This window comes from Papilio polytes, unplaced genomic scaffold (genome assembly GCF_000836215.1).
Source record: "Papilio polytes unplaced genomic scaffold, Ppol_1.0 DF823691.1, whole genome shotgun sequence".
Lineage (NCBI taxonomy): Eukaryota > Metazoa > Arthropoda > Insecta > Lepidoptera > Papilionidae > Papilio > Papilio polytes.
Genome location: NW_013525513.1, coordinates 2851589 through 2876509, shown reverse-complemented (window position 1 = coordinate 2876509; position 24921 = coordinate 2851589). Strand labels below are relative to the sequence as shown.

Genomic DNA, 24921 nt, shown 5'->3' with positions numbered 1-24921 from the left:
TCCATGTTTGTAAATAGTTTTAACAGTTTTTTTTGTTTGTTTAAAGGTTAATTCGTGTTAATGCATTATTTAATTTTTGAGAAAATATAATCATCATTGCATTTCAATGTTTTATTATTTCATTATCCTATAAAATAAGTTTTAACACAAAAGTGTTTTCATAAAAATGAACATCTAAAAATTTACAAAATCACCACCAAAAAAAAGTTTTTTCAAATGGATCTGTGACCAGATTTTTTAAATTGGGTATTTCAGTTTTTTTTTTTAATGAAACACTTTATTATTTCATATATTTGTATTCAACAAATAAAACATAGACAATTTTTAAACAAACTGTGAACAATAAACATTTTTGTGCAAAATAGCAGTTCTACTACTTATGATAATTTTTTAATTTATATTTTAAATGCATTTTTGTTAATATATAAAATAACAGTGGAATTGATAAGAATCTGTTTTGTAGAAAACAGGCTAAAGTCAATAAAAAAAAACTTACTGATTTTTTTTTTAATGTAGAAAGCACAGATAATATTTTTTGCCATATTTATCTAGTTTTATCTAATCTATGTACATTAAATATAGACATAATTGAAATATTTCATTTTAAACAAAATATAAAATATGCAGGATAAAATAAAATTTATTTAGACTAGGAAATTACTACAAAAGTGTTTTATTTAAAGGTAACTATACACAGCCAATTGTAGTGATTTCTTCAAAAAAACGATATATTTCAAATTTTACTGTAGTTACCAATAAGACAAAATCCGTTACATTTTAAATACTATTCATAGAGAAATATTTACATGAATTTACAATATTTAATTATAAAAACTGAAATAAATTAAAACAATAACAAACAGTTTTTTCAAAATAACAAAAAAACAGTGACTAAGAAATAAAGCAGTTATTTTAGTTTTTTTGTCTTCAAGGCATTATTATAATAAATTTTACAATTTGTATTACAATTTTATCACTTCGCTATACAATCGAATTTTTTTCTTTCTTTTTTCAATATTTAATATCAATTTTGTTACAACATATTATTGCCAATATTTTTAATCTTGATTTTTTTTTCATAATTTATTTTTCAATCTCTGCAATTACAAAAATACAAAAAGCTCTAACGATAATACTTTGACAGGCAAAAAAATTGATTTGCAAAAAAAATAATGTACTTTTTTATGCATTTTTCAAATATTCGATTACTTTTTACACTTTCATCTGTGCATCTGCACGCTGTGCTGGTATTTGACGAAAGCGATGGCGGCCAGCTCTTTGCAGAACTCTTCTAGAACGATTAAACTTTCGACCAATTGGTTGTGGTCATCACTAGAAAAAACATTAAACGTTTCTACATTATCTTTACTACATATTTATTGAAAAAAAAATGAGCAATATATCTATCTGCTTTGTAGTAACTAGGGAAAGTAATTAAAAGTTGAATTATAAAAAAAATACAAAAAAAAAAGTTTTTTGATCTATTTTTTTTACAGAAAATGAGTAAAAATCATACTAATATTATAAATGCGAAAGTTTGTATGGATGTTTGTAGTCTAAACGGCTGAACACATTTTGTTGAAATTTGGCTTAGACGTAAAGAGTATTCTGGAACACATACTCACTTTTGTTTTTTTAATTACACGCGAACGGAGTCGCTGGCGAAAGTGAGTGTCTAATAAAAGTTCTAAAATAAAGAAATATAATTCTTAAGCTAGAAAAAACTTTGTTTTGAAAATATTGGTGTCCAAAACAATTTTATGTTTAGTATAGTAAAAACGTAAGTTAAGAAATCAGTATAAAAAAATACAAACCACTCATCATAACTGGGATCTTCACTCATCAGCTGCATTCTAGTATTTTCTATCACCTTCTTATAATTCTTTATCCTCGGTATCTCCATAGTCAACTTCCTCGCCAGCTCTTGCAACGTTTTGAATAAAGTCTGTGTCTTCTTAGCGGTTGGCAACATTGGATTCAATAAATATTCATGTAAATAAGGATGCGGCATCAAAGCCAACTTTGATATTATAGAGGTAAGGTGCAAATTCACTTGATAAGGTCGGAGATGCATTTCCGAGAGAAGTTTGAAAAGCATTCTGAAGAAGGGACCTTCATCGAAATCTTCGTTTGATGAGAATGAAGGTAGATCTCGAGAACGAATGACTAATTTTTGGGAGAAACATTCAGTTTTGTCTCTGGTATTACTATTGTCTATAGTATGGACATTATCTCTGGTATTACTGTCTTTGGAATGGCCATCATTTCTAGTATTACTGTCTTTACCATGGTCATTGTCTCTGGTATTACTATTGTCTATAGCATGGCTATTAACCGTGGTATTACTTTCTTTGCTATGGCCATTATCTCTGATATTACGGTCTTTGCTATGGCCATTATCTCTGGCATCACTGTCATTAACATGGCCATTGTCTCTGGTATCTGCGTTGTTTATGCTCCACTCCCTATCTATGGCGTGTAACGGCTGGAATACATCCAGGTGTATATCCGCTTCGGGCCTACTATCGTAGCTATGAGTGGAGCTCGCAGTATTATCTCCTTGTTCCGTCGGCCAACTAAACGTCGACGTGATATCCAACCAGAGCTATAAATAAATTGTTTTAAGATATAAGGATGTTTTAGCAATATATTTTTTTTGTGGAATTATTTTTGTAAATGTTGAAATGTTCGGTCTCAGAATTTTAAACGTTTAGAGAACTAAAAATCAACCAATTTCACTTATTAAAACCTCTATAAAAGATATTATCACTTGGCATGCACCGTTTAAAACCAATTTTAAAAATTCTATCACATATAAAAATTCCATCTATAAAAGAGTGATATCTTAGTAATATTATAAATACGAAAGTTTAGATGGATGGATAGATATCAGAGTTTGTAGTCAAAACGGCTGAACGGATCTCAATGAAATTTGGCATTGATGTAGAGGATAGTCTGGAAGAACACATAGTCCACTCATTTGTTTTTTTTAATCCACGCAGACAGAGACGCGTGCGAAAGCTAGTAGTAATATATCTTTAAAGAACTTAAAAACTACCACTTTCTTATGGTTTCTTAGTAGAATCTTTATAAGAAAACTATTATTCGACATCAGTAGCAGCTTTCGGCCGAATACTGAAACGACATTTAACTTGTAACATCGTCTTAAAAGGCCACATTTAAACTCCTAATTCCATTAAAAATTTGAAGTGTCAGATTATAAGCGCTGCTTATAAAGCGAGATATCTATCGTTAATTTCAATATTCAGTCACAAGTTTCTCAATACTAATATTACAAAGAAAATGTCCGATAGTTTGTTACCTAATAACTCAAAAACTACTGAATCGATTTTAAAAATTCTTTCACATATAAAAAGTCCATCTATAGAAGAGTGATATAGAATATTATGTAAATACATAAGCAAAGCCTTGTACATAATATACCTGATAGTGTCTCTGCGCGTCGTGTATGTAATGCTCGTAGTCCGCGCCCACGGGGTCCGACAGCACGGCGCGCGGCAACAGCAACAGGAAACTGCAAATGTACGGGACAATCAAACTACAACATTCCATACAATATGTTTAATATCATATAAATATACTTAACACTAGTTGGAAAATATCAAAAAAGATTGTATAATATAATATCGCAAACATTTGTGGATTTAATTTTACAGTGAGCTTTGATAACTATGGAACATAGTTGAAAATTAATTTCACTAGTAAATATATCTCAAGTTCTTTTACAATCCGTCTCAAGTGTGTTTACAATCTATCTCATGTACTTTTTCAATCTAATCCATCTTAAGTTTATTTTATAAACCATCTTAAGTTCATTTGCAATCTGTCTCGAGTAATCTACAACCCGTCATAAGTCAATCTACAATCCATCTCAGGTTCATTTGCAATCCAACACAAGTTTATTTGCAATCTGTCTCAAGTATATTTGCAATCCATCTCAAGTACGTTTGCAGTTCATATTAAGATAATTTGTAATCCATCTCAAGTTAATCTACAATCTATCTCAAGTATGTTTACAATCCATCTCATGTACTTTTCAATCCAATCCATCTTAAGTTTATTTTAAAAACCATCTCAAGTTAATTTGCAATCCGTCTCCCGTACCTTAGTAATATACCTTAAGTTTATTTGTAATCCGTCTAGACTTAATAAACAGTCTGTAGTAATCTACAATCCGTCTCAGGTTCATTTGCAATCCAACTTAAGTTTATTTGCAATCCAGCTCAAGGTTATTTCTAATCCACCTCAAGTTATTCTACAATCCGTCTCAAATACATTTACTTTAAAAACAGTAATTATTTTTATGTAAAAATGCTACATAGTTTAGCTATCAGAGCTCATCATAAAATGTGTATTTATAATTTAAAATAATAAATAATCGAAAGTAAATAACAAGGAATTGTTGTTATGTGTTTAATAATATTATTATTAATCTATGATATGTTAACTTCTAATTAGTATATGTTTAAATAATTATTAACTATTATGACACTTTTCTATCATGTTCCTGTTTCCTGCGATAATTTGAGACATATATTTAAAAATAAATACAATTACAATGAAAGAACATTATAAATGTTTTTAAGTGTTTAAAAAAAGAAACATCAAAAAACCTTATTGATTTTTCATAAGGATATACAAATTAATAAAAAAAATCTGTAAAATAGTATTTTGTAGAAAAATAATTAAAAAAGACCTCAAAAATCTATGACTCAACCAGTTTTGTATTTATAATGAGATTTTTATTAGGCCCAAAAGCACAAATTAAAATATAGGAACTTTATTAAATACTATAAAATTTGTACTGAAAATCCAAATTTTAAACTGGCCAATCGGTTTTCTAAATATAAAAAAATAAATACTTATTTATCACAAAAAAACATTTAAATAAAATGCTTTAGATATAATAAACCATTAATTATAAATATTCTTACCTAATACAAAACCTTTTTATTTTAATTTTTAATACAAAAACATGAGCAAAAATATTATAACCTGTAAAATTTTACAAACATTTACAAACTTTTTAACCCTAGATAATTATTTTTTATACCTAAACCATAAAAGTAGATAAAAAAAGTATTTTATAAACATCATATAAATAACTGGTCGGAATTTAAATAGCGTCACTTTAAAAAAAATATTCTAGAACATTTATTCTATATTATCTGTGGTGTTTTGTTTATTTTCCTCCGCCATTATTTCTTCTATTCGTAGTTTTAGTAGTTCAAGTCGCCTAGAAGTTGTAAATTAAGCAATTAATTGCTAATTATTGTCATATCAGTGTTAGTATTTAGTTAGTTATTAATTAAATGTCATAATTAAATATATTCTTGTGTAAAATGAATTGTTTTTTTAAGCAAAAGTTGGCAAAGAGTAAACGGCCACTTGAATTCGTCAATAGGAAAGTTATCGCTGATCATAGATGTTACTAGAACGTTGTCTACTCTTACTCCATAGAGAAGCACAGAAAGAGTATATTTTCCTTTCTATGCGTCTCCTCTGTTAATTCCACTTTTCCTTATAAGAAATGTGTGGGAAGCGTAGAGGACTGTAACTAAAGTAAGCCCTGCATACTTATAAGAGTATGCGGAATTGCTTACACTTGGCGCGTTTATTTTTTTTTTTGTTTTGTACAATTTTTCTTTAGGATACTGAGAATATCTATATGTCTCTCTTTCGATTTCTTTGCAACATCTGTAGTGGTAAAAAAAAAACTTTTCGTACAGACACATTTATAAGCGTTGTATTGATTTTTGTACTGCGACATTTTTTTTTTAAATATAAGGTGGCAAACGAGCAAGCGGCCTAAATCCACCGAAATGGAAAGCGACCGCTGCTCATAAACATCCGCAATTGCAGCGTTGCTTACCCTTCATTGACGGAGGAGACGCACATAAAGAGGACATTTTCCCTTCCTATGCGTCTCCACCGTCAAATCCACTTTTCCTTCCCATCCTTTCCTCTTAAAAAAGGGTGGAAAGTGAAAGGGACTAATATTAGGCCTTCAGCACCACACTCATCAGACTGTACGCGGAATTGCTTCCACTTCACGCCTGTTTTCTATGGTCGTGGTATCACTGGGGACGAGCCCTGCAGTGCAGTGTTAAAGCGGGCTCTACCACTGTTAAAATTGTTCAAACTATATATAATAACACCGCAGATTTCCCTGATTGTACATATGACATACCTGTTAATAACTCTATGTATGTTGTCGATATCCGGTTCCTTGGTGGTGACGCCCTCCTGCTGCAGGATGTCGCTGATCTGCTCCGACACCTGCTCCTCGTGCTGCAGCTGCTTCATAGCTTCCCTGGAACACGGAATGAAACATATATACAAGCTATCCCTGTGACTGTCCGCGTGAAATTTATAAAAAAAGACCTATGTTTCCAGACTATGTGACAAAGAGAATCGAGATGTACTGGACATCATATGTTTGAATATCCATCCATCCAAACTTTCACATTTATAATACTAGCTATCACCCGCGATTCCGTCCACGAGGAACTTAGGAGAATTTAGCAGACTGACAAAAACTATGCTGGATATACGTAACAACATCCATCCAAACTTTCGCATTTATAATATTACTAGCTGTATCCCGCGACACCGTCCGGGAGAGATTAAAAAAACAACTAAATCAGTACTGAAATTCTTACCTATTCCTCTCTCGTTCTCTCGACAGCGATAGATCGTTCAGTCTATCCCTCTCGTCATCTTCTAGAAGAGGCTGCGGTGAAAAGTATCCTCTAGAACACACGCGGGAGAGGACCAGCCTGTTGATACTGTGTTCTGTTCCTTTCTCTATTATTGTCTGGAAAAGAATAACTTCACATATACATAAAAAAATACAAGTTCCTTTTTAAGAGTCTTCAAGTGGAAGTTCAGATATCGATTATTTATTCTATGATCTACTTTTTTTTGATGCAGAATAGCTGCCATTTGGTGCCAATTTTTCTATTAAAAACTATCCAGTAGTTTTTGAGTTTATCTTAAAAAGCGTACTAAAGTCGGTAACGTTTTCTCTTGAAACATTTAGCCTTAATAAAACATTAACTCGTATTTTCATTTTGATGTTTCGTTCTTTTTTTTAACCCAAAGCTACTTATTTTTAGACATTAAAACACTCAGGCCATTGTCTCCCACCAGAATGCTATGTGCGCTATTTTAATACGTCAGAATGACATTGACAGCTGTCATAGTGACGGGAAGTGTATGCCAATGAACTAGTGTTGCGCCAATCTTACAGCGTAGCACTGAATTCCTTACTTTTCGCTTTTTTTTTTTCAAAAAAAAATTGATACATTAAAGGTTAGTATAAAATCGCTGTAAGACCTCAAAAAACCTCAACATTTCCAGCGTGAGGTCGTGGTCGTCGCTGAGGCAACTGTCGATGAGCGCCAACAGCAGCGGCCACTCGCACATCTCGCCCTCGCCCACCAGCCAGTTGGAGAACTCTATAACACGCTTTAAATAAATACCTATACGGAATATACCATCTATAGAATAGTTCAGTGGTAGAGCCCGCTTTAACATCATCGACCACACAGAAAACTGGTGTGAAGTGGAAGCAATTCCGCGTGCAGTCTGATGAATTTGGTGCCGGAGGCCTAATATTAGTCCCTTTCTCTTTCCACTCTTTTCTTGAGGAAAGGATAGTAAAGGAGACGACTAGAAAGGGGAAATGTCCTCTCTAATTGCGTCTCCTCCGTCAATTAAGGGTAGGCAACGCATCTGCAAAGATGTTTATGGGCAGCGCTTTCCATTTCGGTGGATTCAGGTGGTTTGGTCGTTTGCCACCTTTTATTATAAAAAAAATCGTAGCTTTTATGACCACCGCTAAATCCCCCGACAGTACTCACCATTGATCAATTCCTGTGAGTCTACAACACGCAGACACTTGGCGAGGAGGGCGGCGGCGAGCGCGGCCCCGCGCGCCCCGCGCAGCGCGCGCTCGCCCGCCGCCTCCAGGAACTGCGCGCGGAACGTTCGCGAAAGGTGCGCCGCGATCGCGGGGTGGCACTCCTAACATTAATCATGAAATGCAAATATTTTATTTGTCATATTTATTGACTCCTTTAATAAAGAGAAACATACCTAGTAAGGGAGCAAAAAATATATAATCAAACAAAATACAGAAATATCATAAGATTTGTAAAATTATATGTGACGAGCTGTTGCCCGCGACTTCGTCCGCGTGGTATTAGAAAACATGCAAACTATATAAATTACAAAAAGTTACGTATCCCTCGGGAACCGGACATATCTTGGAGATGAAGCTTATCCCATGTGTACTCCAGACTTTGTTTTATATCTGTGCCAAATTTCAATAAGAAATGTTGAACCGTTGCAGAATGATCGAGTAAACATTAAAAAACTAAATTAATGAATCCCACGGGAACCGTAACTATTCCCGGGATAAAAAGTAGCCTATATGTTCTTCCGGATTATGCTCTAAACCTGTGCGAAATTTCATAGAGATCCGTTCAGCCGTTTAGGCTACATACGCTAACAAACATCCATCCATCCATCTAAACTTTCGCATTTATAACATTAGTAAGATTTATATTGTGTTTTTGTCTAAAAAATAGTAAATAGCAGTGAAAATTATACAGACATTCTGAACGAAATTAATGTATCACGCAAAATATTTTCGCAGAAAGAATCCTCGACGCTACAGAGAGCTTTCTCTATATACCTATACTAATATAATAAATTATGTAGAATTTCAATCACAGTATATTTTTGAATCATGTTTTTAATAGAAAGCCCTGCACTTAAGACACTGTCGGATATGTATTTTTACGATATACTTTTAAGGGGTGAATATATTAGAAAAATCGTCAAACGAGAAAGGGACAAAAAATAAAAGCCATTAGCAACAAAGAAGCTAGATCACCAAGGTAACGGTAATTGCTAGCTAATGGAAAAAATGTATAAAAGACAACAAGGGCCTCGTTAAACATGGGCCTTTTTAAATATAAAATCACGCAGAGGAAGCCGCACGGAAACAGTTGGTTATACATAAAATATTAAGCTGTTTACATCACCCCCAAAAATATACGCTGCGGTTAAAAAAATACAATCAAAATCTACATTACCTTCATCAAGGTATCACAATAATCCAGCCATGAGAAGAAACTTGTCAGCTCTCGGTAACCATTGAATTTATTATAGCCCTTGTCACCAAAATCCTGTGCCACATATCTAAAAAGAGATAAAACATAATATCTAAATATAGTACTAAATATAAAAATATTAATATATTAAAACTTAAAAATAAACAACAATCTGGCTCGAAGGACCATTAACATTATCATTTTAAAATTCAAAATCTTACTATTTTAAATGCCAAAGTTTATATGGATGTTTGTTAAAGTTTGCCTAAATGGCTAAACGGTCGCGGTCAGAGTCGCGGGCGAAAGCTACTATCAGAAACAATCTAACAAATTCTGTGCCATCCTCTCATGTGACTAGTTCCATTCAAACAAGTTTTAATAAAAAACAGTAAAAAAAACTCACGCCCAAGTTATATTCAAATGGTCTACATCATTAGGATCCACGTGAGGCGGTATACTCTTGTATTTCTCCGCCAGTTTGTCTATAATAGTCTCACAGACAGGACTGCAGCTGGTCACCAAGTTAGCGATATCATCTTCTGGTAATGATGATACTATCATTATACCTTCACATGCTCGCAGGACAACCTGGTTGTCCTAAAACAGGCCAGTATTTAGCAAGCGGTCCTGGGATATAAATCTATGAAATACCATGAAGAAAAAAAGTTATAATGGTTTTCAAGTTAGCAATGTTCCCGGAATTAGTAAATTTTTCACAGGGTATATGAGAAAAAGTTAAAAATCTATCTATTAGGATTATAATAAGGGGAGGGGGAACCTTTGTCTAAAACTTATCGCATAAATGTGGTGCGATTGTCGATTGTTTCAAGCCAATTCAACTGTTTAGTTGCACAACTAGAAATCGTAGTGTGCCTCTATATAAGCTCATAGGAATCAAAGCGAGACTAAAGAGTTGTGCGATAGTTTTGTCAAAGGTGTGCCGGATGTAAAAGGATAATAGATACCAAATGAAAGGAAAAATATATAAGTAAACCCATATTATGTAGTTATTTGTAAGAAATCACGATATTTTTTTCATATTACTGAAATACTAACTATTTGCAATATGATAAGTTGCAGAACTCGTAAATTTAACGACAAAAGATAAGATAATACACAACAATATCATGTAACTGTGATATGATTCAAATGGAAATTATAACTATTAGTAAAAAAATTAAATCCATATATTATGAAGAATTTAAAACATTAATTCATATTTTCAGAGTAGTCTCGGCATGGAACAGGCTTCCGGATACAACCGAGCTATACAACACACACGCATCAGCTAACTAGCTGCTAATGTGTCACCCAAAATAATAATAATAATAATAATATTTAGATGGCGGAGAAATGAATGGTAAAGTTTGGAGTAGGAATTGATAATTGGCATTTTTTTTTCTTATTAAATAAATAATCTCTACTAAAATTTAGTAAAGGAACGATTTGTATTTTTGTATGTATTGAAATAACTCAAAAACTGCTGGACCCATTTAAACAAAATCTTTCACCATTAGTTTAACTGTGAACTGTTGTTCTTTTGGCTGTGTTTAGCCTACGTTTTTTATTTTCACGCGTAAAAAAGTAAAGTAAAAACAGAAGAAGCGAGAAGAAAAGTAAACAGTATGTGTTTGTATATTTGCAAAATAATTATGTAGATCTGTATATAAGTGAAATAAAGATGTTTTGTTTAGTATTTAATGTGTATTTATGGCTGCCTATTAGTAACAAGTAAAACAATACTTACAGCGCTATTCAAATAAGACAGCAACAAATCAATCAATAGAAACTTATCATTGTCCTCGTAGACTGTTTTCTGACTTTTACAAGAAGCATTATCTTCTGCAACTGAACTATTAGATTTTGTAACACTATCTTCTTTAGAATTAGTTCTGACTATAGATATATTCTTCATTGGATTTGGCATCATTTCAACTTCGAACAACGGATTCTTTTTTGGCATTTGCACTTTACTTTTCAACGGTATAAGCTTTTGTATATCTTCTGGTATGCTTAGCAAGCTTGATTTATCTTCTACGTAAGGTGTTGTGAATATATTGGCAAGACCCGGCTCTTTCCTCACAAGTCCACATAGAGTCAGTAATAGTTCCACTTCTTCTCTTTCAGTCGGTGAAGCTGGATTTTCATTGCATTGTATTAACATCCTCTGGAAATAAGATAATTGTTATAGTTGTGTCTAAATGAGAAACTAAAACATATCTATAAGCAAACTTAACTATTTTACATTTTTTAGACTTTAATCACAGATTTTTTAAAAACAGATATGTTTGTATAATTCATTTAAATTTTCATAATAAATTCATAGACAATAAATGTCATTGCTAGTCAGTAAAATATGTACATAAAATTTCTCGCGTATCAAGATTATTGATGTAGACATTTATTACAATAAGTTAGGCTCCTATATAACAGTAATAAGTTGAAATGTATTTTAATGATTTTATGACATTTGAAATAATAAATAAAGAACAACTTAAGATAACCAAATGTCTTCATTATAAAACAAAACAAAAACCAGATTATTAAAAACTACATTACAAATATTTCAATATGACTCACCTGTAAGGGCCTAAACACATGTGCACTGTTAACACAAGGTTGTCTTGTCCGACGTAACAACGCAGTTCCTGTGGTTAAGGCTAGTGACCTCGCACCTGGCGGTCTGTCGGCTGCCGCGAGTGCTGTAAGTGCATCTAACCAGCATATTGACCGCTGAACTACAGCTTCTAAGCAAGGACCTACAGTACCACCTTGTTGTTCCTTCTCTTCATCTACTATGAGCTGGAATGAAATAGTTTGTTATAACTTTTTTCAAATATTTTAGCAGCTAATGTTCTAACACTATATAATTAGAGTAATGGCCACCGAAGGGGCTCTAGTGGGTCAAATTCTACATAACCATGCCCCCCTAGCAGGCAAGGTATCTTTGAAGACTTCCACAAAGACACCAAAGAAAGAAAAACCCAACATTCTTAAATATTGCAAAGGCTTTCCATGAATCCTTTTATGTATTGCCTAACAACTTCTGCAATATTTAGACCTGACAAGATATTTGACTTCTACTTTACAACACAAATCTCATGCCTAATCCATACCTTATCAGATAAGTAGGTATAATATGTCAAATACCACTGATTGAACAAATAAGTACCGATCACTTGGAAATAGTAGTAGAATGAAAATGGTGATGTGATTTAATTGTGATTATTGTACTTTTCTAAGATAGTACACAGTAACTTGTACAGTAAGTTGAGTTTATACATGCTTATTTAAAAAAATATTTATGTTAAATTGTTATTCTAGCCTTATTTATTACTTATTATCACATCTGCGAACGAAGCTTTTAGGTCGCAGATGTAATAAAACTTTAAATCTATCTAAAGTAAAATATTCACTGTGATATTTGCCAATATCTGATATTATATATGTTAATCATCAATATTTCAAATTTAACACTATATTGTATAATGAACTAGGTAAAAGATGAAGGTCGCGAATGACGAACAAACAATAAATTGGCCATGAAATAAATAATAAGCAAACCTGCAACATCTGATGAAAATGATGAGGAATCCTTGTATCTTCTATGTGAATTTTATTAGAATCATCGTAATTCTGATAGAAATGGATTATCATTTTCCAATGGTATTGAAAGTCCTCCAACCTAGAAGCCGGTGGCGCGAGCTAAAATAAGAAAAATAAATTATTAGGAGTTTAATGAGGAAAATTATTTTTTTTATTTCAATACTTACGACATCGGCAGCGGTTTGTAGAACATCGGAAAATCTGCTAAGCATCTTTGCTTTTGTAATTTACATTACATACATTTAACTGTTTATTAGCTGTATAGAATTTTAATAAATGTTTTGGTTCACAGCATTTTTATATTTTATTTTATTACGTCAAAATCGAAGAATACGAACTTGACAAAATGGTAGAATGGAACGTAGGTCCATTTTCCAATAAGAAATTCTAGTGTGATTTTATTTACAGTTGAATATTTATGTTAATGTACTCGAAAATTAATTCTAAGACTATGAAAGTGGAATTTTATTTTCCAATGTAAGTAAATAATTATGAAACTCGTTTTAACAGATGGAATAGATTAAAAATAGGATTAAATTTGAAAAAACAATTTATATATGGTGGCAGTCAGTATGGATTGTCTTTGCTTTAATTTTACCTTTGACGTCAATTGTCAATGTCAGAATATGACAAGCTTCACTACAATGTTTTAATTTTATGTTTTGAGTTTTTCCAAGTGTTATTTGTGATTGTGAATATTTTTCCAAATGATTAATACCCATTGTTTTAATATTACTAAATATTTCGCATTTGTACTTTTAATAAAAGTAGTTATAAGTGACCTAACCTGTACGTATACATGAACTATCATATTTTAAAGGAAGAAACTTTTAGCAAGCTAGCATTGTTCATATGCCTTGGTATTATTTTCCAGATACACAGAATGTCTGACGACGAGGTGATACGTTTCGAGATAACAGATTACGATCTGGACAATGAATTTAATCCAAACAGGCAGAGAAAAGCTAAAAAAGAACATCAGATTTATGGTATACTAGTTTTGTTACCTTTAACTCATATTTGTCACAATGTAACACAAAATAATTGTCAAAGATCATTTAAAACATTGGCCTTGACTTTTTTTAGGTGTTTGGGCAAAAGACAGTGATGAAGAAGATAATGAAGACAATATCAGGCAAAGGACTCGGAAACAAAAAGACTTTACAGCACCAATTGGGTTTGTGGCTGGTGGGGTACAGCAAGCGGGAAAAAAGAAAGATCCAAATAAAGGTAACTTCAAATAAAAATACTTTTTTTATTTAAGAAAATGGAAACTAATATCAGTGAAGAATTAAATTGTAGACAAAATCTGAAATCTAAAATCAGAAATGAGATTATAAATGTGAAAGTTTAGATGGATGTATGCTTGTGTGTTAGAGTTTGTAGCCTAAACGGCTGAACAGATTTCAGTGAAATTCGGCATAGATATTGAGGACAGTCTGGAAGAACACATAGGCTACTCACTTTTGTTCTTTATCAATTCATGAAGGCAAAGTTCCAGACAATTGCTAGTTTTCTATAAAGAAAATTTATAAAAGATTGTAATGTATAATTGCATCACTTTTCTTGTAGCACAAGTTATAACAAAAATTTAGTTAACTCAGTTTATGTAATAATGTAATTTTCTTTATAAAATTTCCCTTAATTTCTTGTTATATTTCACAGAAATTGAACCAAAGGAAGCTTCAACATCCAGACCTACGATAGTAGATAGTTCTGATGAAGAAGTGAATGATGAACCATTACCTACTGAAACTGCTGGTATTCGCAGACAGGGTCAAGGTTTGAAGCCAGCCAACCTTGGTGGCAGTGTCGGGGCATGGGAGAAACATACTAAAGGCATTGGTGCTAAATTATTGTTACAGGTAATAACAATAAGTAATTGAAATCACACAAAATAATTTTTTGTTACTTGTATTGTGAAAATGTACCCATATGTACAGTTGCGGAATTTTGCGGTGTTACATTTAATAAAAACTGCCTTATTCCTTGCAATGAGATAAACTCCACCTCTTCTTATCAACAACCAATTAGCAGGAAATTGTACAAATGAAAGGATAATGATTGAAAGCAACAATGTGCCATTTATAAGCTACTTATAGTTCGGGATTAAAATAACAACGAAATACCAATCGAACACTTAAGTTTATTTAAAACTAGTTTTCACCCATGACTCTGTTCATGCGGAATTAAAAGAAAACAAGTAGCCTATGTGTTCTTCTAGATTTTCCTCTTCATCTATGCTAAATTCCGTCGAAATCCATTCAGCCTTTTAGGCTATAAACTCTAACAAACATCCATCCATCCATCTAAACTTTCGCATTTATAATATTAGTATGATTTCTTAGAATTTTCAATTTAAAATTACTTTATTTTGGATGGAAACTTATAGTATAGATTGTATTATTTTACACACTATTATTTGTACTTATAAAAATCTATTTACAGATGGGTTATCAACCAGGTAAAGGCCTTGGTAAAGCACTCCAAGGTATATCTGCACCTGTGGAAGCCACTGTGAGGAAAGGCCGAGGTGCTATTGGTGCTTATGGACCTGAAAAATCAACTGTATGTAGAATTTTAATTATTATTATATTTTTATAACATAAGGTGGCAAACGAGCAAGCGGCCACCTGAATCTGTCAAAACGGCGAAGCGACTGCTGCCCATAGACATCCGCAATTGCAGATGCGTTGCCTACCCATATCCGACTATTATTATTTTACTACTAGCTTTAGCCCGCGACTCCGTCCGCGTGGAATAGAAAAAACTATGCAGCCTATGTGTTCTTCTAAACCATCCTCTACATCTATGCCAAATTTTATTGAATCTGTTCACCAGGCTACAAATTCTAACAAACATCCATACATCTAAACTTTCGCATTTATAATATTAGTAAGATTGTTAAACTTTAAAAGGCTTTGGGCCTGTCCCACCACTGGCTGATAGAGGCTCAGATAGCTTAAAATAATGTCACTGTCAGATAAGGGAACAAAATCCGATAAATCCATCACATATTTTACATGATGGATTGTTATCAAATTACAATTTGGTCCAATAGGCCCTTAATATTTTTTTTATTTACTTGAAGAATATAAATAGATAATAGAAATCATATAGCTTAACTTAGATTACCTTTATATTTAGCAAAAAGCTAAAAAAGAAGAGGAAAAGCGGCTCAAGGACAAGGAAGACCAGGAGAAGGGGAGCTCGGAGAAGAATTACAACTGGAAGAAATCTCACAAGGGGCGGTACTTCTACCGAGATGCAGCGGATGTCATACAAGAGGGTAAACCCACGATGCATACTATTGGCAGGTACTTCTAGAATATTCCATTTTCTGTGTACAGGAGTGTAAAACGCTGTTTTCTTATTTGAGTTATGGTATTAATATTAATTTAGTCAACCAACCCGCAGTGGGCCAGTGTGGTTGTCTATGGCCTAGTCACCCTAACTCAGGGTAGGCTCCGAGCCCCTCGGTGGGGACGTATAGTGAGCTGGTAATGATGATTAATATTAAATGATTTTTGTATATGAGTAGTATTAACCATAGACAAACTGGAAATGGATTTGTTTAAAAAATCAGTTTTTTTAATGAAATTTATAAATTTGGTAATTCTGCTCATTTCACTTTATTCTGTTGAAGAGAAAAAAAATACATATAATAATTGAGATATCTTATGTATAGTTTTCTTTGTATCAAGCGTAGTTGCTTTACTCACTTAACTTATACTTAGGATACCAGTTAATTAATTTGATAAAACGAATGGGCTGGCTCGTCCGCTATATCACGACCACACATTAAGGAATATCCTTTTTTGACGAATTCCGAATGCAACTTTCTTGTTCACCTTATTCTCTGAAGTTAGAGATGATACAGTGAATAACATTCGATATATCTATTGTGCAGTAGTTCGCTAGCGCGCGTGCCAGTGATAGACATGACTGGCAAGCAGAAGCGAGTACTGTCGGGGTACCACGCGCTGGCGGCCGCCGCGCCGCGCTACGAGCACGAGCCGCGCCGGCAGCTCAGGCACTTCTCAGCGCCACAGCTCACACACAACCTGCAGCTAGTCGTCGACAGCTGCGAACAGGTATACACACAACAAATATAGGCGTCACCAGTCTACACTCTAAAATGACATTTTTCATACATTTAAATTTAAATATACCCCATTGGTTAATGTGTCATGTTGATTTAATTCATACTAAAAGTTTCAACAAAAATTAAGGGGTACACCGACAAGTACTCTGACTGTATTCTAATTTTATTATAGTCAAATTTTGATTGTATAAGTGAATCTCTAGCCATTTTGGTATATAATTTTTACATAGATTTTAAAAAGCTTTATTGCATAATAACTCGAGTGTAGTAATTAGAGGGCGTAAATATATAAGACTAACTGTCGCTCGCGACTTCGCCCGCGTGATATTAAAAAAAAAACAATGAAAAGATATAGCCTATGATTAAAGATTAAAAATTATATAGATTAAAAATAATCTAAAAATAATTTAATTTAAAAAGAATTTTTAAATACGGCCCAGTAGTTTTTCCGTGAATCGAATACATACAAAAATCTAAAAATACAAAAATACAAATCTTTGCTCTTTATAATATTAGTATAGATATGGGCGTAGGTCTATACTCTTTATATGTGAAAGTGAATGAAATATTACAAGATTGTATAATTTGTAGGACATCATTCAAAACGCTCGTGAACTCCAGGCAGCAGAAGATGAAATTGTAGTTCTAGAACGAGACTTAGAAGAATGCAACATGAAGCTGCAAGAACAGGATGTAGTGATAGACAAAGTGCAAGCTATCACCCAGAGGATAGAAGAGTTGAACAAACCTGATCTGTCGCTGGAGAAGTCCTATGAAGTTCTAGAAGATTTGATGGTATGGCTTCATAACTAGTAATATTTCGGTTTTGTCCGTCTTAAAAATACATAAACGTATCCTATTTTACTCTGTGATAATACTTTCTATTGGCTTTTGAAATAATTTCAGTAATTTTTTTTCTAAGGTAGCAAACAACTAAGCGGCCACCATCACTAAATTAGTTATATGTGAATATTCTATTTGACACAATCTTTCTATACTTTCTTCCATCTTCCTTTATTGTATCCACCCATACTCAATTGTAATGCTTTCTTGTTTATGTCACTATTACGGTAATGTCCATACTTACCTTTTGCTTCTCAATTTATCCAAAAACGCTTGTTAATACAGTCAAACTAGCGGTGTTCCATATTAAAAGCTAAAGTCTTGTTTTTTTGTATATTTTACAACCAGTTGCGAAACAAAAACGCAGCTTTTAAATGTGTCTAAGAAAAGTCAGTTAGTGATACATGGCTAGTTTCTTTTCGTAACTATCCACTAGCTTTCGCTCGCGACTCCGTCAGCGTGGAATTAAGAAAAGTGAATAGCCTATGTGTTCTTCCAGATTATAGTTTACGCATATGCCAAATTCCATCGAAATCCGATCAGCTGTTTAGGCTACAAACTCTAATAAACTTCCGTCCAACTAAATTTTCGCATTTATAATATTAGTAAGATTCGTTTGAACTCGCTGCTATCTAATTGGTGAGGGAGAGGTGCAACAAAGCGATTTCTCCTAAAGTGGAATACTGCGGATTTCCCTGACTGTACATGAAAATAATTTCGTCTCCAGGAAACATATCCTTTGGAGTATGAGATGTTCGGTCTGGGCACGATCGGGGGCACGATAGTGAGTCCGCTGCTGAGCGCGCTGCTGGCGCAGTGGGAGCCGCTGCAGAGCCCCGACGAGCCGTTGCCCGTCTTCCTCAAGTGGAGGAAACTGCTCACGGAGCCCGCCTACAATAGTCTCCTCTGGCAACATTTTATACCTAGGATCACGGCTGCAGCCGAGTTAGTATGAATTTTGTTCTTTTTCTCTTTAGGTGTCGAGTAATGAGAATTTATTTTATAGAAAACCAAAGTATCTCATGTGAAATTCCGGTTTGTTTCGATTTTATTGCTTACATTCCGTAAAACTTTCAATTCATATTTTCAAATGTCCACGAAGGCCTTTAACATTGGCTAACAATTACCATTACCATGGCAATCTCGCTTCTTTGTTGCTATTGGTTTGTAGTTTTTATTCCTTTCCCTCATGATAATGTTTTCCAATGTATTCACCCTCCAAATTAAATAGCGAGAACATATATAGCCTATAGCATGTCGTGAATGTAGACCCTTTTATAAAAAATAGAATTCTTTAAAAATATGCTTTGATTGCTGACATCTTACATAACAAAGTGTGCGTTTCCGTTTCATTACATTAGTTTAGATAGATATATTAGAATACATTATTTTTAACCTTTTTAAATCTTCGTAATCCAGAAATATGACAATCAATTAGAAAAAAAATTATAGATGTACAAAGTATCTTATGTGGATCGTCTTGCTTATTTTCGAATAGTGACATATGAAGTCACAACACTCTGAGATAGCAATTGCCGGGTTACATCACAATGGATTTGAAGCAACGGCGGATCCAGGATGGGGGGTTATGACTCCCCCCCTGGCACCAAAGCTGGATCCGCCCTCGATTTGATGATGATGGTGTGTTAGGACGTGGAACCCGCGGCGGGGAGGCGCGATGCTGCGCGTGCTGGAGCGCTGGGCGGCGGCGTGCCCGCAGTGGGTGGTGCGGCAGTGCGCGGCGCGCGCGGTGGTGCCGCGCCTGCTGGCCGCCGTACGCGCCTGGGACCCCACCCGCGACACGCAGCCGCTGCACCACTGGCTGCTGCCCTGGCACCAGCTCGCCGGTACGTTGCACTAGCGAAAAACACGCTATTAGCGTAAACTTTATAGCTATTGCTCGCGATTTCTTGCGAATTAAAAACGCAAAAGTATGTAGTCTATGTATTTTTAAACTAGTCCATGTTTGTGCCAAAATTCTTCTTAACTTTATTTTTAACAGTTCTGGAAGTCCATTCAACAAGCATCCATCTAAACTTTCACATTTAATATGGCAGACTGTTCGTTTATTAATAAAAGATGTTATCATGAAATATTGACGTAACACTTGTATTGAGATTGTATACAGTTAGTTAAATTGAACTTTCTGTAATATTAAAAAAAACATTAATATGATGTATTAGCGTTATTTATAACGAATCTATACTCAATATTATAAAGAGGAAAGATTTGTATTTTTTTGTATTCGGGTCACGTAAAAATTACTGGGCCAGTTTTAAAAATTCTTTCACCTTTAGAAAGGTAATTTATCTGTGAGTAACACCGGCCATGTTTTAACTATTTTTTTTTTAATTTCACATTGGCGAAGTCGCGAGGGACAGCTAGTATCTGATAAAGAAATTAATATATCTGTCCACAAGTAAAGTTTGTTACCAATAATCTCCAAAACTACTGTACCAATTTTCATACAACTTTGTTAATACAATAGCCAATACATCCAGGAATGTTTTAGTATGAATTTAATAGGAATATATCTGGTGTGCAGGCCATGAGTTAAGTATAAGCACGTACCCGCTGGTGCGGTCGCGGCTGGCGGGCGCGCTGGCGGCCTGGCACCCGGCCGACGGCTCCGCGCGCGAGCTGCTGAGCGCGTGGCGCGGCGCCTGGGGCGAAGCCCTGCGCCCGCTGCTGCAGCTGCACGTGCTGCCCAAGCTGGAACACTGCCTGCTGCACGCGCCGGTAGACCTCGTCGGCAGGGAGAACAGTAAGTACTTGGATAACACCCTTATTGTATGGAGTCACTAGTGTCAGCGTTCTAACTGTAAAGTTACATGTGACATTCACTATTCCATATTAAAGGGTTTTAGTCAATTATTGTTCATTGTGAGACTTCACGTATACATTATTACAGATATTCAAAATCATGACGCTTTTTTTATTGTGAAATTGCCGGGTAAATAAGATTTTTTATATGTATACTATGAAATTTTAAAACCACAAGGGTCCTTTTTTATGTTATAAGGTGTCAAACTTGAGATGTCACCTAAATCTCCCGACTACTATGATAACTCAAAAACTAATTGGCTGATTTCAAAAATTCTTTCACTGTTAAAAAGCCACGTTATCAGTGAGTAACATGGGTAATATATATTGTTTTAATTCAGACAGCTTATAAATAAATATGTTATGTTGTGTAGACGCGTGGTCGTGGTGCGTGCAGTGGACGGAGGTGGCGGGCGCGGCGGAGGTGGCGGCGCTGGCGGCGCGCGCGCTGCTGCCGCGCTGGCTGGCCGCGCTCGCCGCCTGGCTCAACACCGCGCCCCCGCACGCCACCGTGCTCAACTCATACACCAACTTCAAGGTAACGAGGGAGGGGCTAGTTCAAGACACGCCCACCGACACCTCCCACATTGCTCACTAGCGCCAATACTTTGTTGTGACGTAGATTTGAAATTATATTATTCTTTTTTATATCATATTATTAGGCGGCAAACGAGCAAGCGGTCACCCGAAATGGCGAAGCGAATGATGCCCATAAACATCCATAATTGTAGATGCATTGCCTACCATTAATCGACGAAGGAGACGCACATAAAGAGGACATTTCCCCTTCCTGTGCATCTCCTCTACCGTCAAATCCACTTTTCCTTGCCATTCCTTCCTCTTAAGAAAAGGGTGGAAAGGGAAAGGGACTATAATTAGGCCTCCTGTACCACAGTCATCAGACAAAACTCGAAATCTTTTGCCCGCGTAGAATTTAAAAGAACAAAAGCAAGTAGCCTATATTTTCTTTCAGACAAACCAAATTTCATCGACATCTGTTCAGCAGTTTAGGCTACAAATTCTAACAAACATTCACCCATCAAAACTTTAATTTGAAAAAATGTGGTATTGGTACACTTAACTCCAATTTTTTTTATAAATGAAACTAGGTTTTGTCTATATTTCTTTGAACTTAAGTCTGTAATTTTCATTTTTCAGAAAACATTTCCCGAGGAGGTTTTAAAAGAGCCACCTGTCCGTGAGGCTTTCCGTAAAGCGTTAGACATGATGAACAGGAGTACGGACATCGACAGCGTAGAGCCTCCCCCTCCCCCGCGCTTCACTCTTCCAGATAACAAAGAAGGCTCCAAAATCAATGAAATATTAGCCGTTACTAACCCTCATAAGAGTTTCTCAGAACTCCTGGAGACCAGATGTATAGAAAAAGGGATAACTTTCGTACCAATTCCGGGGAAAACCAGAGAAGGGAGACCTCTATATAAGATTGGAATGCTGCAGTGTTATGTAATAAGAAATGTTATTATGTATTCAGAAGACGGAGGAAGGAATTTCTTACCGATCGGTATGGATCGGTTATTAAATATGGTTGAAGAATAATTAATTGCAATAAAGATATCGATTTATATTGCATTTCTATAAATCCACTAATATACTTCTACACTTAATATAATAAAGCGTAAACATACATTTTGTTATTTAAAATATCAACAAACACAGTTTATTTTTGAAGAAACCTTTTTTTAATAAAAAGCCAAACGCTACACGCTATAGGCTAAATAATTACACCCTGTTTAATTTAGGGGATGAATTAATTAAAAAAAAAACGTCGAGAAAGGGATAAAAACTGCAAACCCATAGCATTGAAGCATAATTGCCATGGTAATGGTAATTGTTAATGACAAAGGGTTTAGTTGCCAAATAAACATTTAAATTTTTGATGTGTGCTACAGTTTTACAAAATGTAAAAAACAAAATTTTGTATAATACGCAGATTAAACCGCACGGAAACAGCTAGTCTGGAATAAATTAGTTAATCAAGTTATGAATAAAAACCAGTAATATTATGCATAACAATTTATTTATAACTTGTATAATAAGTGGAGATTTTGTTCTTAAACTAATTTGAACTTAAACAGGCAAACGTTTTTATAAAATTTACTTTGTTCACAGATAACTAAGATAAATTCGGATTAAAATGGCACTTACGATATAGTGGAGTGTATATTAATATTAAAATAAATGCTAATAAAATACTGGATAAAACATGTATATAGAAATTCGAAAATGTACTCTACTAAAATTAAAGAAAAACTATTCTAGTAAAAAATAAAATATTGATGTTCTATATCCATAAAAAAAGCCCATTACATATATTTAACTGTTTAGGTTATACTGCTCGATTTTTCAGTTAAAACTGTGCACATGTAACTCTACAGTTCAAATTTTGTGTACACATTGTTAAGAATGTATATTAGAGGAAGTTTGAAAGTAGCGCCAGTGGTGGAGAAATTGAGAAGCAAAAGGTTAGCGTGGTATGGACATTATGCGACGAAACGATGAGGACATAAACCAGAAAGTGTTAAGATTGAATGTCGATGGCTACAAAGACAGAAAAAGACCGAAGAAAGTATGGATGGATTGTGTGAAAGAGGATATGCTTAAGAAAGGAGTGGATTCAGATATGACGGCTGAGAAATGTATGGAAGAAGCAGCACATACTGTGCCGACTATCCGTAAGTGATTAGGGCAAGTGGATGATGATGATGACTTCTACCTAAACAGTTAAAATTTAAAGTAAGTAATGGGCTTAAAGTTTTCTAACATCTCTATATATTCGATTTGAGCCTCTTAAAATATTCGAAACATAATATATTCGATATAAGTGAATAAAACATTAGTGGAGTATTTTTTTTAAAAAACTTCAAGCTTTTAAATTCTGGTATCGGTATGCTCTTACACATTGTATGCCATTAGCAACACCTAAAGCGAAGTTACAGATAGACAGGGAATAGTTAATTGGTCTGATAACTAGACAGTAACGGGTCCAGATAAGTCCAGTAGCGGATAAAGTAGCCGATTGTGTGGTAGATACTTTATCTAAAGGACGTCTATAATCGTCAATAGATGCTGCCACGAGCGCCTGAAAAAAAAAACATATATGTAACTATTTATTTATGAAATTCAGATATCAGACTTTTTATCTAAAGATAGTCTAGACTACATTTCTGTAGAATGTTATCTTTACCTTGAAGAGAATCTTTAAATTGTCTAAATAAATCTCGGAGATAAGTAACATTTTTGTAGAGAAATAGAAGTACTCAAATTATGCCAGCACTGAAATGTTTATACAAAAAATCGGTAGATTTTAGATAACATATATTTTTTAATTTGTATATGTTATTATTTTGGTAAAAATGAAGTCTGATATCTGAATAGAAAATATGTATTTAATCTAAAAACTAGAATACACAACAAAAAGCAAAACCATTAAAACATAAATCAAGTCACACATGTTATTTAGATTTTTCTAGTAATACATTAGTTACTAAACTACTAGTAAAATTACACTACTTTATAGTAAAAGGAAGATAATTAAAAAAGTTAGCAAATCAAGTTACCATTTTATACCATTATTTACTGTAGAATTAAAAGAATTGTAACAAATAAAACTAAAAAAGTTCATACAGGAAAACATAAGTGGAAATACAAAACAATGCATTTATTTACTATATAGCACCTACGCATTCCATGCATCTCATGTTATTGTGCATGCATTGTAAATATATTGTGTTAGTTACTGCAAATTTTATTCAAATAAAAGCCTTTATAGAACTCTTCATGCAAACCATTTATATGCTATAATTACCTTCTTTGTTGAACTTCAATAACCAGAGATAATATTTTTTTTTTTAAAATAAATAGGAAAAATGTAATTCAAAAGATGGATAGTGAGAAGATGACAAAAAGAAAAGATAGGAAAATGTGGTAAAAACAGATTTGTATATTTTTTAAAAACTATCAAAAGGTGTACATACAAAAATAGACAAATTTTAACAATATTACTTTAATTTGTTTCTAACATGATTTAACAATACCCGTGATAATGTGAACAACTCAAAATATACACCCCAAGATTTCGGCATTTTATTTGGCACGTCGAGAACACGAGTTCTCTTCCGCCCGACGTGCCAACTCAAGTACCAAGCCACTTGATAGTTAGTCATTTTTTTAATCTGCTACAAAAAAGAAATTAAACAGCCAGTTTCAACAATGTGGCTGATTTATTTTTCTTTTATACATCACAGATTAAATACGTCGAATTGTAATAATAACAGTTACATTTATCATTTAGGGTGGGTTGCATCATATCGCCGGTTATCGTAAAAGTTATAGTTATAATTAATAGGGTTACAAGTGCAAAAACATATTTTCACAGAGGTT

General features: G+C 33.9%; 3 protein-coding genes across 4 annotated transcripts in view; 1 reads left to right on the top strand and 2 right to left on the bottom strand.

Moving 5' to 3' along the window:
* Nucleotides 1-1050: 1050 nt before the first annotated feature.
* On the bottom strand, nucleotides 1051-13065 carry LOC106104212 (protein FAM160B1-like). Of its 2 annotated transcripts, XM_013284180.1 has the most exons (13): nucleotides 12917-13065; nucleotides 12708-12848; nucleotides 11724-11945; nucleotides 10891-11310; nucleotides 9547-9740; nucleotides 9126-9231; nucleotides 7887-8049; nucleotides 7360-7481; nucleotides 6684-6838; nucleotides 6212-6334; nucleotides 3445-3535; nucleotides 1815-2605; nucleotides 1051-1332 (listed from the first exon to the last, which is right to left on the bottom strand). In XM_013284180.1, the coding sequence occupies exons 1-13, from the start codon at nucleotides 12959-12961 to the stop codon at nucleotides 1221-1223; spliced, it is 2685 nt and encodes an 894-aa protein (XP_013139634.1). In that variant the 5' UTR covers nucleotides 12962-13065; the 3' UTR covers nucleotides 1051-1220. The 2 variants fall into 2 exon arrangements, with proteins under 2 accessions (XP_013139634.1, XP_013139635.1); XM_013284181.1 differs by lacking the exons at nucleotides 1051-1332; nucleotides 1815-2605; nucleotides 3445-3535 and adding an exon at nucleotides 5060-5257.
* A 327-nt stretch (nucleotides 13066-13392) lies between these two features.
* Nucleotides 13393-22105, top strand: LOC106104213 (septin-interacting protein 1). The gene is made up of 13 exons (XM_013284182.1): nucleotides 13393-13538; nucleotides 13624-13738; nucleotides 13836-13979; nucleotides 14415-14614; nucleotides 15198-15317; nucleotides 15897-16066; nucleotides 16660-16843; nucleotides 17446-17649; nucleotides 18425-18642; nucleotides 19348-19544; nucleotides 20243-20461; nucleotides 20895-21058; nucleotides 21679-22105. Exons 2-13 carry the CDS (start codon nucleotides 13633-13635, stop codon nucleotides 22075-22077), a joined length of 2325 nt encoding a protein of 774 aa, XP_013139636.1. The 5' UTR covers nucleotides 13393-13538; nucleotides 13624-13632; the 3' UTR covers nucleotides 22078-22105.
* Nucleotides 22106-23395: 1290 nt separating this feature from the next.
* LOC106104215 (mitochondrial pyruvate carrier 2-like) overlaps nucleotides 23396-24921 on the bottom strand; it is a 3771-nt gene continuing 2245 nt past the window's right edge. The window contains exon 3 of the mRNA XM_013284184.1: nucleotides 23396-23620. Within this exon, the coding sequence (XP_013139638.1) occupies nucleotides 23402-23620 (219 nt within the window). The 3' untranslated portion in view covers nucleotides 23396-23401. The remainder of the gene's footprint in view (nucleotides 23621-24921) is intronic.

Bases quoted from the DNA above. Each gene is read 5' to 3' on its own strand.
- LOC106104212 (XM_013284180.1), bottom strand. From the start codon at position 12,961: ATGCTTAGCAGATTTTCCGATGTTCTACAAACCGCTGCCGATGTC. The intron at 9,741-10,890 runs GTAAGTATTGTT...GGCCTGTTTTAG, and splicing joins TGTCTTATTTGAATAGCGCT to GACAACCAGGTTGTCCTGCG. The intron at 6,839-7,359 runs GTCTTACAGCGA...ATTCTTTTCCAG, and splicing joins AAATGTTGAGGTTTTTTGAG to ACAATAATAGAGAAAGGAAC.
- LOC106104213 (XM_013284182.1), top strand. From the start codon at position 13,633: ATGTCTGACGACGAGGTGATACGTTTCGAGATAACAGATTACGATCTG. The intron at 16,067-16,659 runs GTACTTCTAGAA...TCTATTGTGCAG, and splicing joins ACGATGCATACTATTGGCAG to TAGTTCGCTAGCGCGCGTGC. The intron at 21,059-21,678 runs GTAACGAGGGAG...TTCATTTTTCAG, and splicing joins ACTCATACACCAACTTCAAG to AAAACATTTCCCGAGGAGGT.